Here is a 12,529-nt window from a genome sequence, read left to right as displayed (position 1 = left end):
TACTGTATAACATTTATATAATAAAGGCTACATGGTTTAAATGACACATAAAATGAGATAACAGAATAAAAAATTTGACGGCAGTTTACCAAATATGAACTAAACAAATATAAAATGTTATTAATGTACAAATCCATTTAAAAAAAACAAGAGGAACAAAAATGCTTATTTGCAAAGGAAAGATCTGTAAATATAGATATAAAAACAATACATGTGTTGGGGGCGTGGTTTACGATGCTGCTGCAGGTGCGATGTACACACCTGCGCGGCGTCTGCAATCACGCCTCGCCGGCTTAAAAGTTCAGAGTTTTGGTTAACGATGTTGTTGTGGTTGTTGTCTTGAGCTGCAGTGTGAGTGTGTCCAGCAACCGTCAAAGTATTAATACAAGTGATCAAAATGCCACTGGGTCTGCCGTGTATGTTTACAACATGCAGTTCAATAAATGCTTGTGTGAAAGTGGAAAGATCCTGATCCTAACACCACACTATCACTTGCTATTGTAAGCTATTTTATTTCTGTATTACTAAGAGCTGGTTTTGATTTGACTTCAGAATAAACTGCTTCATCAGCTGCTGCAGAGGCTGATTTTCCTGCAAATAAAGAGATTTTTTGATGAGATGACTGCCAGTAACATCTTAATTCTCTCTACTATTTATACACTTTTTCTTGGTGTGTATAAAAGTATAAAAGTATAAAGCAGACAGCAAAATGAAAAATTTGTAATTTTTTAGATTACTTTACTTACCTTTATGTATCTTGACTTTAGCTCTGTTGTGGGAGACCTCTGCATACAACAGGCTGTAATCTAAAGAGGACAGACGATGATCAGAAAAGGTTGACTGTCTTTAATTTCCTTTATATTTATATCATTCTGTCATTCAACACCTAAACTACATGACATGACTGAAGGATGTTCTCTACACTGACTAACATTTCTCAGCATTAGATATTATCTTGTTTGAGTTCATCATTATAGCGATAATGAGTCTGTTATTTCTGTGCAATTACCAAGAGCTGGTTGTGACTTGACTTCAGAATAAATGACTTCTTCAGCTGCTGCAGAGGCTGATTTTTCTGCAAATAAAGACATTATTAGTCAAAGATGATTGTCAGTAACATCTTAATTCTAAGTCCACACAGCCAGCAGGATGACAATACCTCAAATCAGCCTTTTAGACTGAGGGGTAAAAAGTGTAAACAGACAGCAAAAAGAAATGTGTGCTTTACTACTTTACTTGCCCTTGTTTCTCTTGGCTTTAGCTCTCTTGTGGGAGACCTCTGCATACAACGGGCTCTCATCTAAAGGAGGACAGACAGACGATAAACTAACTTTGGAGTAACTTTGATTTTCTTTACACTGAAATCATTTTGTCATTAAAGACCTAACTCATCACATGAACTGACTGAGGGAGGTTCTCATCTATTGAAAATGATTTTTTTTTTGACAGCTCGTTGTTGTATTATTAAAAAAAGCTTCTTTCACATTGTGCCTACATCAAAAACAGCCAGTGAGCATTCAGAAGGGTCGCCTCAGTGATAGATGACCCCTGATATTAGAATCACATGAAATACGAGAAGAATGATGGTGGCTAATCTCAGTTAAAATACAGATCTTTGACATGATTGGACTAAACTGAATGTATTGTCTCTGTTGAGAACAGGATTAAAATGAATCCTGTGATTATAGGTTAAGGTTTATAACCTCCAGCACCCATAAGAACATAAAAACCTTTATGGAAAAAAGTAGTTACATTAAATTACACTCTGGAAAAAGGAAAGTGGAATCTCTGAAAAGCAAAAACATATCAGCAAAGGTTTTAAATACTGAAGGAATTGGACTGATTATTAATTGTTCTTTGGTTTATTGTTTTATTGTAAAAGATTCATTATTCAAATTAAATTAAGGGAACATTCGACTATCACAGTATGAAACATTTTCATTCAAACTTCAGGGATACCTGGCTCCATTTCAGCAGCTTTGATGCAACTCAGAATGACAAGAGGTGCACTGAAGAGGAAACAACAACAAAAACCCCAACAAGAGAATATCTTCGAGGTGGTGTTCACAGGTCATTGCTCTCTCTTTATCCCCCTGACTGACTTTTCTTGATGCTGTTGTTCAGTCGAGCTGTGCTGTGAGTACAAGTCCTAGTAAAGGTCATGAGGCCTCGTGCTGTGTTCGCAGAGTCTATTTCTAACAGTTTGATCAAAAGCATGCACATGAGAATGGGCCGTCCTGGTCTGCCTGTGCAGCCTGATGGTAACGTCTCACAATACCAGTGGTTTGCACCAAAGCAGCTGAAATGGACTCACAATGTTTTATGCTTCCTAACTACACTGATTGAAGTCCCTGAATTTTAACTTTTTAAATGTGTTCCACCTTTTTCCACTTTCTCCTCTATTTATTAGTTTATTTGTTGAACAGAGCACATTACAGCGAGCCGCTGGTTTCTTGCTTTTTCTTCTTGGAGCGATAACATGAATGAAAGTCTAGTTTTTCCTTCATTTGGATACTACGGTCCAATAAAAGCATGTAAACTAGTGTATTTTGTATTGGTAGCAGAATAAATACTCACCTTTCTGAGTGATGTTTTTAAACTCAATCAAAGAATATGTGACATCCCCAGATTCAACTAAAATAGAGTTCAAACATTTACACATAAATGAGAATAATCAAAGAGTCTGCATACTTATAAACCGCTGTTTATACTTTACCATTTTTTGTGTCATCGTGGTCTTTGACTGATTCATAGAGACAAGCATCACCTACGAAACAATTAAAACTCATATACATGGATCTGATCACCTTACAAACAGAAATGTCTAAAGCAGAACTCGTCACGGTTAACGCTGACCTTGGTGAGGAGAAGCATGTTGGCTGTCTCGAGCTTCATCCTGGTTGATCGTTTGGTTTATGGTTTGATTTGTGCTGGAACATAAAATGTAGTAAAACAGTGGATTTAATAAGAAACACAGGATGAAATTCTGGTTTGATAAATAATGAGAGAGAAAATGTAAACAAACCTGGCAAAGCATGAATCTGAAAAACAAAACAGAAAAACACAATCAGATGTTTTTATTGCAAACTGTTCTGGTGCTGTACCGTTACATGCAGCGTTCAGGGTTAGATTATGCTCAGTGTAATATCAGAGAGAAATGGTTTCACCCTTTGACTGTTTGAAGCAACAACACAGCAGAAGAAGAATCAGTAAAAGTCCACAGACGAGTCCAACGATCAACAGAGCAGGAAATGAAGAGTTTCCAGTCCTGGGCACTGCTGAATAAATGAGAAGATTTAATTACATGTATGTAAACAGATTTAATGTACAACAGATTTCACATGAAACACACACAAGAGCTGGCACTATTTCCAATACCAGAACTCCTGATCACAGCACCATCATTTTAAACACGGGGGCCCCGCAGGGATGTGTGCTGAGCCCCCTCCTCTTCACTCTGCTGACCCATGACTGCACTCCATCATACAGCTCCAACCTCTTCATCAAGTTTGCGGACGACACAACGGTGGTGGGTCTCATTAGCAACAGGGATGAGACCGACTACAGAAGTGAGGTGAGACGCCTGGCCACGTGGTGTGCTGACAACAATCTCTCTCTGAATGTGGAGAAGACGAAGGAGATTGTTGTGGACTTCAGGAGAATGCACACCCAACATGCTCCTCTGACCATTGACGGAGCGTCTGTGGAGAGAGTGAGCAGCACCAAGTTCTTGGGTGTGCACATCACAGAGGATCTCTCCTGGACGTACAACACCACAGCACTGGCCAAGAAATCACAGCAGCGTCTCTTCTTTCTCCGCAAACTAAGAAGAGCAGGAGCACCAGCCCCCATCATGTACACTTTCTACAGAGGCACCATCGAGAGCATCCTGTCGAGCTGCATCACTGTGTGGTTTGGAGCCTGCAATGCGTCCTGTCATAGAACCCTCCAACGCATAGTGAGAGCTGCAGAGAGGATCATTGGTGTCTCTCTCCCCTCCCTCCAGGACATTTACAGCACCCGTCTCACTAAAAAAGCCCTTTGCATAGCGGCTGATCCCACGCACCCAATGCAAAGCTTCTTCAAGCTGCTGCCGTCAGGGAGGAGACTGCGGAGTCTCCGGGCCAGGACCAGCAGACTGAAGGACAGCTTCATCCATCAGGCTGTCAGGAAGCTTAACTCCCTCCCGATTCTGCCCCCCTCTCCCCTCTCTCCTCCACGGTCCTACTGAACTCTGTCACACACACACACACACACACACACACACACACACACACACACACACACACACACACACACACACACACACACACACTCTCTCTCTCTCTCTCTAACTCACTCACTGGCCTGCACCAGTTACCAGTCACTTTGTGGAGCATTGGACTGCCACTACCTCATAAGACTTTGTTGTTACACTATCTCTTACCGTACATTACTAAATCTCCATTTGCACTATTTGCCTGGTTTGCACTCAATGTCATTTACTCATTATATTGTATAGCTTTCTTGTTATATGTAAAAATTGTATTGTATTTATTTATTTAAATTTTACTTTTTAATTATTTTACTTGCATTTTTAATCACTCTTATATTTAAATGTTCATTTGCTATTTTATCTAGGGATTGAGAGTAACGTAGTTTCTATTCTCTGTATGTCCTGTACATGTGGCAGAATTGACAATAAAGCTGACTTTGACTTTGACATCTCCTCCATTCTCATGTTATTTTACATGATTTTGTAATATGTACAAAAAAGCACAAGCGAAAGAAAATTTTCTCTGTGTAACTTGGAACCAACATGATCTCCAGGACAGATGTCAGCTGGTTCAGTGTTATATACAATTACTTCCACTATACAGAGGCAAATCGAGGCAGTGCTGAAAGCTAATGGGGGTCCACCCAGTACCAGCAAGGTGTACCTAATAAAATGTCTAGTAGCCTTCTTAATCTCTGAGGTGTGTCCCATTGTCACAGATGTATAAAATCAAGCACGTAGCCTTCTACGGAGCTTCACTAAACTAAAACAGCGTTTTGTCTCAGTTTTTTTACACTTTCAGTAAAGACGGCACTGAACACGCTAAAATTAAAAAGTGTCAGTGTTCACAAGAACGATGGTGATGCAGCCGCTGTGAAATCTGCGGTAGTGTTGCAGCTGATAAGGAGCAGATATTCTGAATATTACATAAACATCATACTGAATACTGGCAAACTGGCAACAGCCCTCAATATTCACAGTAAAGCACTTTTTTCATCATCATCACTTTACGGGGTATTAGTTGGGGTCCCCAGCAGGCGGCTTGGACACTTGTGTTCATGATTACGATAACTCAGGAACATCTACTAATAATCTCAGATAAGTTCAAATCTCAGTGACCTCGAGGTCAAAGTTAGAGGTCAGGTTTTCTAAAAAGGAAGGAAATCACTTATGTTCAAGCTTACTTGCATGTACCAGGAAGCTGAGGGGCAGCACGACCATGGTGACTGAGATCAAGTATGTGTGTGTTTTATTTATGTTATCAGCTGGAAGAAAATTTCCAAGAGACTTTTAAATAGGGATGATGTAGTTTTGTCATTATTTGTTTTGTACATTTAAAGTGTTTTTCATAGACACACGTATATGATGTTTGTGTATTTCATCATCTTACTGGGGTGATGGTAATAAAGCTCAACATTAGCTTTGTACCAGCTAAATATTCACAAAGTGTCGGACAAACTACGAGGCTACAATCAGGTTGATGTCATCCTGTGCTGATCCTTGTTATGTTTGTAAAATGAAGCTCAACAACAAACATCACTTACTTGATGCTGACAAGTTGAAGGCTTCACTCCACTCTGTTGAAGAATATGAGTCATCTCTGCGTCGACTCTTACACGTGTAGTCTCCACTGCTGGACTCAGAAACATTGAATATCCAGTAATTATTGTGAGTCCACTGTGTGGTCTGCTTGGCTCCTCTCCATCTATACTCCCACTCAGTGGTTTCACCTCCTTCCTGCACCTCACATGTCAGACTGATCGTCTCACCGCTGAATATCTGAGGCCAGCTGGGTCGTCCTTTAACAACAACCTTATTGGAAACTGTTTATTAACAGTTAAGTTACAAACAGAAACATCAGCTCAGCAGAGAAAACTTAACACTGTGTGTCTGAATGTGAATTTCAAACTAAATGACTGAACTCACAGGTTATCTTAATGGTGACATCATCACTTCTATCAGTGTAGTAAACTGGGTTTCCTCTTCTTCCTCTGCAGTGGTAGATTCCTCCTTGAGATACTCTGATTACTCTGTTTTGTTGATCATCTGCTCTGATTTGAACTTCAGTGTTTTGGTCACGTCTGAACCACTCATATTTCCAGCCAGCAGAGCTCCCCACAGAGCAGTTCAGAGTCACACTGCCCCCTACTGGTATGATAGTTGATCCTGGAGTCAGTGTGGCCCTGGGTTTACCTGCTGTTAGGGGGAAAGAGGAAGAAAAGAAGAAAAATGGATAAAAGACCATTTCATTTTTGTGTGAGAAAAGTTTTTTTTAAAAAATTTAATAACAACATCATTTGAAAAAAAAAACCTCTCTATTTCATCAATTGGATGAGTGTTTGAACAGGCATCACAAATTAATCGTTAAAGCATCCCAGCAGTGTTAATACTGGTCTCATCCACTTTCTCCTCTCACACAGCTCTGTAATGCATTTCCATTTATAAACTACTGCTTTCCTTTTTCTGCATCAAGCCTTCCTGCTTGATTCATCAGAAGATTCTCACTAATGTAAGACTCAGATGTCAGACCACACAGAAGCAGATCATCATAGCTGCACAGACAAATCTCTACTGCAGCAGTTTAATTATGAGACTTCTAACTTTTCATTTCTTTAATTCATACCTTCAAACTTTAATATCTTGCTTTTATTTGGTATTAGTTAATCTTCTTTCAACACCATCAGAAGAAATCAAACATTTCACACATCACTGCATTAATAAAACAAACTCATCCATCATTCCTGAGATAAAATGTATAAAAACATGTAATCCATGAAGAAAATCCCTTCAAACAGTTCGGTCCCCTGTGGAGGAAAAAATGTCTGTCGCAGTCTTAAAATGTTGTTTCCACATTAGAGATGTGTTCACATTCACAGCATACAGCAGAAACTATGTTCACATCACTGGGCTCTCTACACCACTTCAGCTGCACAGACGTCACAGAGTCACCATCTCTGTTTCTAGGCTGCCATAATAAACCAGCTCAACAGTGAAAACATTCGATTTCTGCTTGTAGCTCCATCAGTCACCATGACAACATCTCCATCTGAAATATTACAACAAACCTTTTCTCCACCTACTCATCTCTGTTTAACTTCCTACAAGCCTCACTGCTCTTTCTTACACACACAAACTTTACAATGAAATGACGTCAGCTTCTGTTTAGAGTAATTATCAGGAATCAGACCAAATGTCTGTTTGTCCATAATAAACTGGCTCAGGACCTATTAGTGCTTGAAAAGGATCACTCTGAGTATGATGACTGGGGTTGGTGAGGGTGGTAGTGATGACATGGTAATAACAATATTTGGATGTTTTTCTTTAGTCCCATACGTCCAATGGATTTAAAACTGTCTATAATGAGGCTACAATCAGGTTGATGTCATCCTGTGCTGATCCTTGTTATGTTTGTAAAATGAAGCTCAACAACAAACATGACTTACTTGATGCTGACAAGTTGAAGGCTTCACTCCACTCTGTTGAAGAATATGAGTCATCTCTGCGTCGACTCTTACACGTGTAGTCTCCACTGCTGGACTCAGAAACTCTGAATATCCAGTAATTATTGTGAGTCCACTGTGTGGTCTGGTTGGGTCCTCTCCATCTATACTCCCACTCAGTGGTTTCACCTCCTTCCTGCACCTCACATGTCAGACTGATCGTCTCACCGCTGAATATCTGAGGCCAGCTGGGTCGTCCTTTAACAACAACCTTATTGGAAACTGTTTATTAACAGTTAAGATACAAACAGAAACATCAGCTCAGCAGAGAAAACTTAACACTGTGTGTCTGAATGTGAATTTCAAACTAAATGACTGAACTCACAGGTTATCTTAATGGTGACATCATCACTTTTATCAGTGTAGTAAACTGGGTTTCCTCTTCTTCCTCTGCAGTGGTAGATTCCTCCTTGAGATACTCTGATTACTCCGTTTTGTTGATCATCTGTTCTGATTTGAACGTCAGTGTTTTGGTCACGTCTGAACCACTCATATTTCCAGCCAGCAGAGCTCCCCACAGAGCAGGCCAGTGTCACACTGCCCCCTACTGGTATGATAGTTGATCCTGGAGTCAGTGTGGCCCTGGGTTTACCTGCTGTTAGGGGGAAAAGGGGGAAATGCATTATTCATTATGAACTCATACAAATATAGAAAAGGGAAATTTAAAGATTTGGTTTAATGTGGTGAAACTTTCCACCCACATTACTCTTTATCATATTTTTCTATTTATTTTCTCTCTGTGTTCTTTGATTTTCTTCTCGTGTCTTTCTCAACATGTGGATATTGTTTCTGTAACTCTGGTTTAAATCTCTAAATAATCACAGTATAAATGTTTGCCTGACCTGAAAGAGTCACACTGATGTAAACTAACACAGGTCACTGCTGAAGGACACACAATGATGGTTTCACAGCTCTGTGTGGTTTTTGGTTTAAATAACAGAAACATCAGTCACCTTAAACTTTATTAAACTTTTCATGTTTCTTCCTTTTCTTTGTTTTAAAGTTTAGAGTCTGTGAGTATTTTATCACTGTGTGTACTGTGAGTGATGTAACAGGTAAAATCAGTTTCCTGGTTAAAGTTTATGCTTTACAGCAACAGAAACAAGTTTCCATGACAACATTATTTAGTGTACATGTCACTGACGACTTACCCGTCACAGTTAGAGAGACGATGTTACTGGTCTTTGTTTTCTGTGATGTCGTCCTGTGAGCAGAGCAGCTGTATTTACCACTCTGAACTGTAGATGCAAGTTTTAAACTGAGGTCTTTGTTTGTGTTGGAGTTTAAAATTTCTTGACCATCCTCCATGACTTTGTATTCCCAGTCAGTGTGTTTTCCTTCCTTCACCTCACATTTGAAGCTAACAATCTCTCCGATGAAAAAAATTGTCGAGCTGGGTTCAACAGTTAGCACAGCATCTAGAATCCAACACAAACACAACATCATTGATCTGAAACACTTTTATGTACTTTACAAATCAAAATCTGTTCTGACATGTTCATAAACTTATAAATATATTGAGAAATAAAAATAGAAATGGAAAGTGTTTAAGATTGATGCACTAACATTAATATTTACTAAATAAATAAAAGTGCAAACTGTTCAGTCACCTTGAGCGTGTCCGCTGCAGAGGAGCGTACAGAGAACTGCAATAAAGGAAGAAACTTCACACATCATCAAACTGAAGACTCACTCAAACATGGCATCAGTCAAACACACCTGGTGTTACCAGAGGCTGCTGTGATTGGTTTAAATTATATATTTAAGGTAAAATGCATCAAATTATCACTGATGAAGAAACAAACCTTTCTTAGATAAATTAAACCAGCGTCAGTGCACTGAAATCTAATCCAGTCTGCAAACAACCATGTTGAGAACAAAACATGAACTGAAATGCTGCAAATGACTGAAACTCTGTCATTTTACTAAAACATGTTCATCAGTCAATGAATCAAAGGAAGAAGTGATGCACTGACAGAATAGGCCCAGCTCACAGAGGAAAGTGGGTCCCATCCTCACATCCAGCTGTGACAGGTCTGAAAACTTCTACGACTTTGTGTGAAGAGAAAGAAGAAGAAGCACACGAGACGAGAACTGTGAAGAAAACAAAGACTTTAAAACTTCTTCTTTATCTGCTTCCTTCCTTTTATCACACCTTAACAAGCTCTGACTACAGCATGCTTTGACATGTTTGGTGCTGCAGAAACAAATTAGTGAGATTTTTATGAAACTAAGTAATAATTTACTTAGTTGTAGTTGTATCATACACATGTGAGCTGAATAATAAATAGACAACTTGAACAGATTATAAGTCCAAGTGAAGCTTTAAATGTGAAGTACTTTTGTTTTACATCCAGAAACACAACAACAACACAGCTGTCTGCACCTTCACCTGCAGGTCTCATACACACACTGATCACATATATGCACATGTTAAACACTCTTTGTCATAAATCACATTCAGACACAGTATTAAATAAATCTAATTCTCAAAACTGTTTCACTCCTGAAACTAATAATTCATTTGAACCGTGACATGGAGAACAGGCAGAGGCAAGTTTGTGGACACTTTTAAAATATTTAATTTTCTTTTAGTTTCTTTTTACTCTTTAAATTACTAAATTACTAAAATGCAGTCATAAAGTTATAAGTAAGTTTACCCTGGATGGTGAAAGTGGCCTCTATCGACTGTTTTTCTTTGTTAAGTATAGTTAAGAGTTTTGATGTATTAAACATCAAGACCATCAAAACATTTGAAATCCTGGAATAACTGCATAGGAAGTTTTCAAATTAAAGTCTTGGAGCTCGACTGACTTCTTACAGAAACAGCGATGGACATTTTGTTTCCTTTGTCTGCTCCTCGTCTGCTTGTTGTGTTTGCTGGGAGCTTTGACACCAATAATAGTTACTCTCACAGATGCTCCAGCACACAAACACGTCATTCTGATGGGTTCAAACTGCTGTAGAAAAGTGATTAAAACCATTAGCAAGCACAAGAAGAGACATTTAGTATTTTCCTCCTGCCATAGAAATATTAATCAGCTGCTGATAATTTTCAAGGAGCCACGAATCACTGATTATATTCTAAAGGCTGCTGCACAAAGTCACTACATTGCTTCAAAATACAACAAACACGTTTCTATGAAGCTTTGTAAACAGTTAAAAACAGATTGATAGATGATCAGCCCAGAGACGTAACACTTACTCAGAGCAAATGGTCACAGCAGGAGAAAGCACTTCTTCCCACGACAGTGAAATCTTTCACTAAAAATACTTTATTTATCATTTTAACTGACAAACTTCACTAATGTAAAGTCATCACTGCAGAGTCTTTGAACATGAAGTTCAGTTCTGGTCAAATGTTCACTCAAATTCAGGAAGTGAGATGAAGTCCGCCTCCCTCCCTTCTCTTGTCTGTTTCCTTAAAAGTAGCTGTAACTGTTGTATTCAAAGAGATGAAAGCTGTTAACTTTGCCACTCAGTAACCACACAGTGAGCTACTTCCTGAGGCTCATGGGAAATGTTTTTGAGATCGAACAAACTTTGACCGACTTTAAAATGGCAGGTCGTTCAGACTGCAGCAGATAATCGTTCAGTTACAAGCACAGACTGAAACTCACTGAGATGAAACCGAAGAGACACTTTAACTCAAATCCAAAATCCATTTCCTATTTCTTGTAACTGTTGTATAGCTATGACAGGGAGAAACAGCTGAGGTATGCCAGGATTGGTATACAGTTGTAGCAGTAATTCTCTTCATGCTTTCCTTGCAGATGGTGGTTGGGTCATGGGTTCACCCATATGGAAAAGATATATATAAATCTTATAAAGTTTTTATCTGTCTTGTATGAAACTTGTATGAAAAGCATACAAGAGTGAAAACACATATAAGATCCCTTGAAAAATTATATAATGAAACTTGTATGTTTTGGATACTTACTAAAAAAAATATATGAAAGTAATGAGAAAGTGGCCACTTTCATGAGTAAATCATATATGTTTTTACTATTTCTTTTCCATATGGGCATAATGGAGGGTCACATTTCATGTTGATAGAATTTGTTTTTATGCTGAGTTTGGTGTTTTTGTTTGTTTGTACTGCAGTTTGCTCACTAACAGGAGACTCCCAGTGCCTTAGCAGTGACTTGTTGGCTTTCTGTACTGTTTTATTATTTGCCCCTTTTTAATGGTGACTCATTGTGAGCATGTTGCTGCAGGTATTCTGAAGATAGGTGTGCACGTGTGTGAAATTCAACAGAACGCTCTGCTGTGCTGCTTTCATGTATAAGAGATTATGCCTCAGAAAAAAACAATAGGTTTAAATCTTTATTTGAACATTGTGAACACAACAAACACTAATAAACAACAAAACAAAACAATGAACCAACAGAATAGGAGTACAGATAACTTTAACTGTCATGAAATATAAGATCAGGTTTTCCCTGAGACAGTTCTAATTATGAGGTGATAAATGCCGGTTTTCAGGAAACATGTTCAACAAACTCAACGGCAAATCTGAGTTTTCAAGTCCCAAACAGCTGATCAGACGAAGTTCAACTGAGTGTACTCTGAGTTAAGTGTAGGGCTGTTCGATATAATGATATACATCGGATGATATGAAAACGTCTATGGTTTCATATCACGCTATCGCTTGTTTTGTAAAATAAACTGTTTATGATCAGTTTTTTTCATCATTTTGAAGCCACTGTTTTTACGCGTTGGCGTTAGCAACAATGACGGTAAACCCAGCGTGTGGCTCCGCCATCCGCTTGTT

At 38.7% G+C, this 12,529-nt stretch overlaps 1 protein-coding gene across 2 annotated transcripts; it reads right to left on the bottom strand.

Moving 5' to 3' along the window:
• Positions 1-9,839, bottom strand: LOC112431468 (Fc receptor-like protein 5). 2 transcript variants are annotated; one of them, XM_024800075.2, is made up of 16 exons: positions 9,732-9,839; positions 9,366-9,401; positions 8,907-9,173; positions 8,081-8,350; positions 7,699-7,977; positions 6,182-6,451; positions 5,800-6,078; positions 3,168-3,278; positions 3,026-3,041; positions 2,857-2,930; positions 2,717-2,767; positions 2,578-2,634; positions 1,241-1,300; positions 1,010-1,075; positions 747-806; positions 1-591 (listed from the first exon to the last, which is right to left on the bottom strand). In XM_024800075.2, the coding sequence occupies exons 1-16, from the start codon at positions 9,766-9,768 to the stop codon at positions 506-508; spliced, it is 2,019 nt and encodes a 672-aa protein (XP_024655843.2). In that variant the 5' UTR covers positions 9,769-9,839; the 3' UTR covers positions 1-505. The 2 variants fall into 2 exon arrangements, with proteins under 2 accessions (XP_024655843.2, XP_076738494.1); XM_076882379.1 differs by having other exon boundaries at positions 3,168-3,275.
• Positions 9,840-12,529: the final 2,690 nt, after the last annotated feature.

This window comes from Maylandia zebra, linkage group LG3 (assembly GCF_041146795.1).
Source record: "Maylandia zebra isolate NMK-2024a linkage group LG3, Mzebra_GT3a, whole genome shotgun sequence".
Taxonomy (NCBI): domain Eukaryota; kingdom Metazoa; phylum Chordata; class Actinopteri; order Cichliformes; family Cichlidae; genus Maylandia; species Maylandia zebra.
This window is presented reverse-complemented; position numbering and strand designations above follow the sequence as displayed.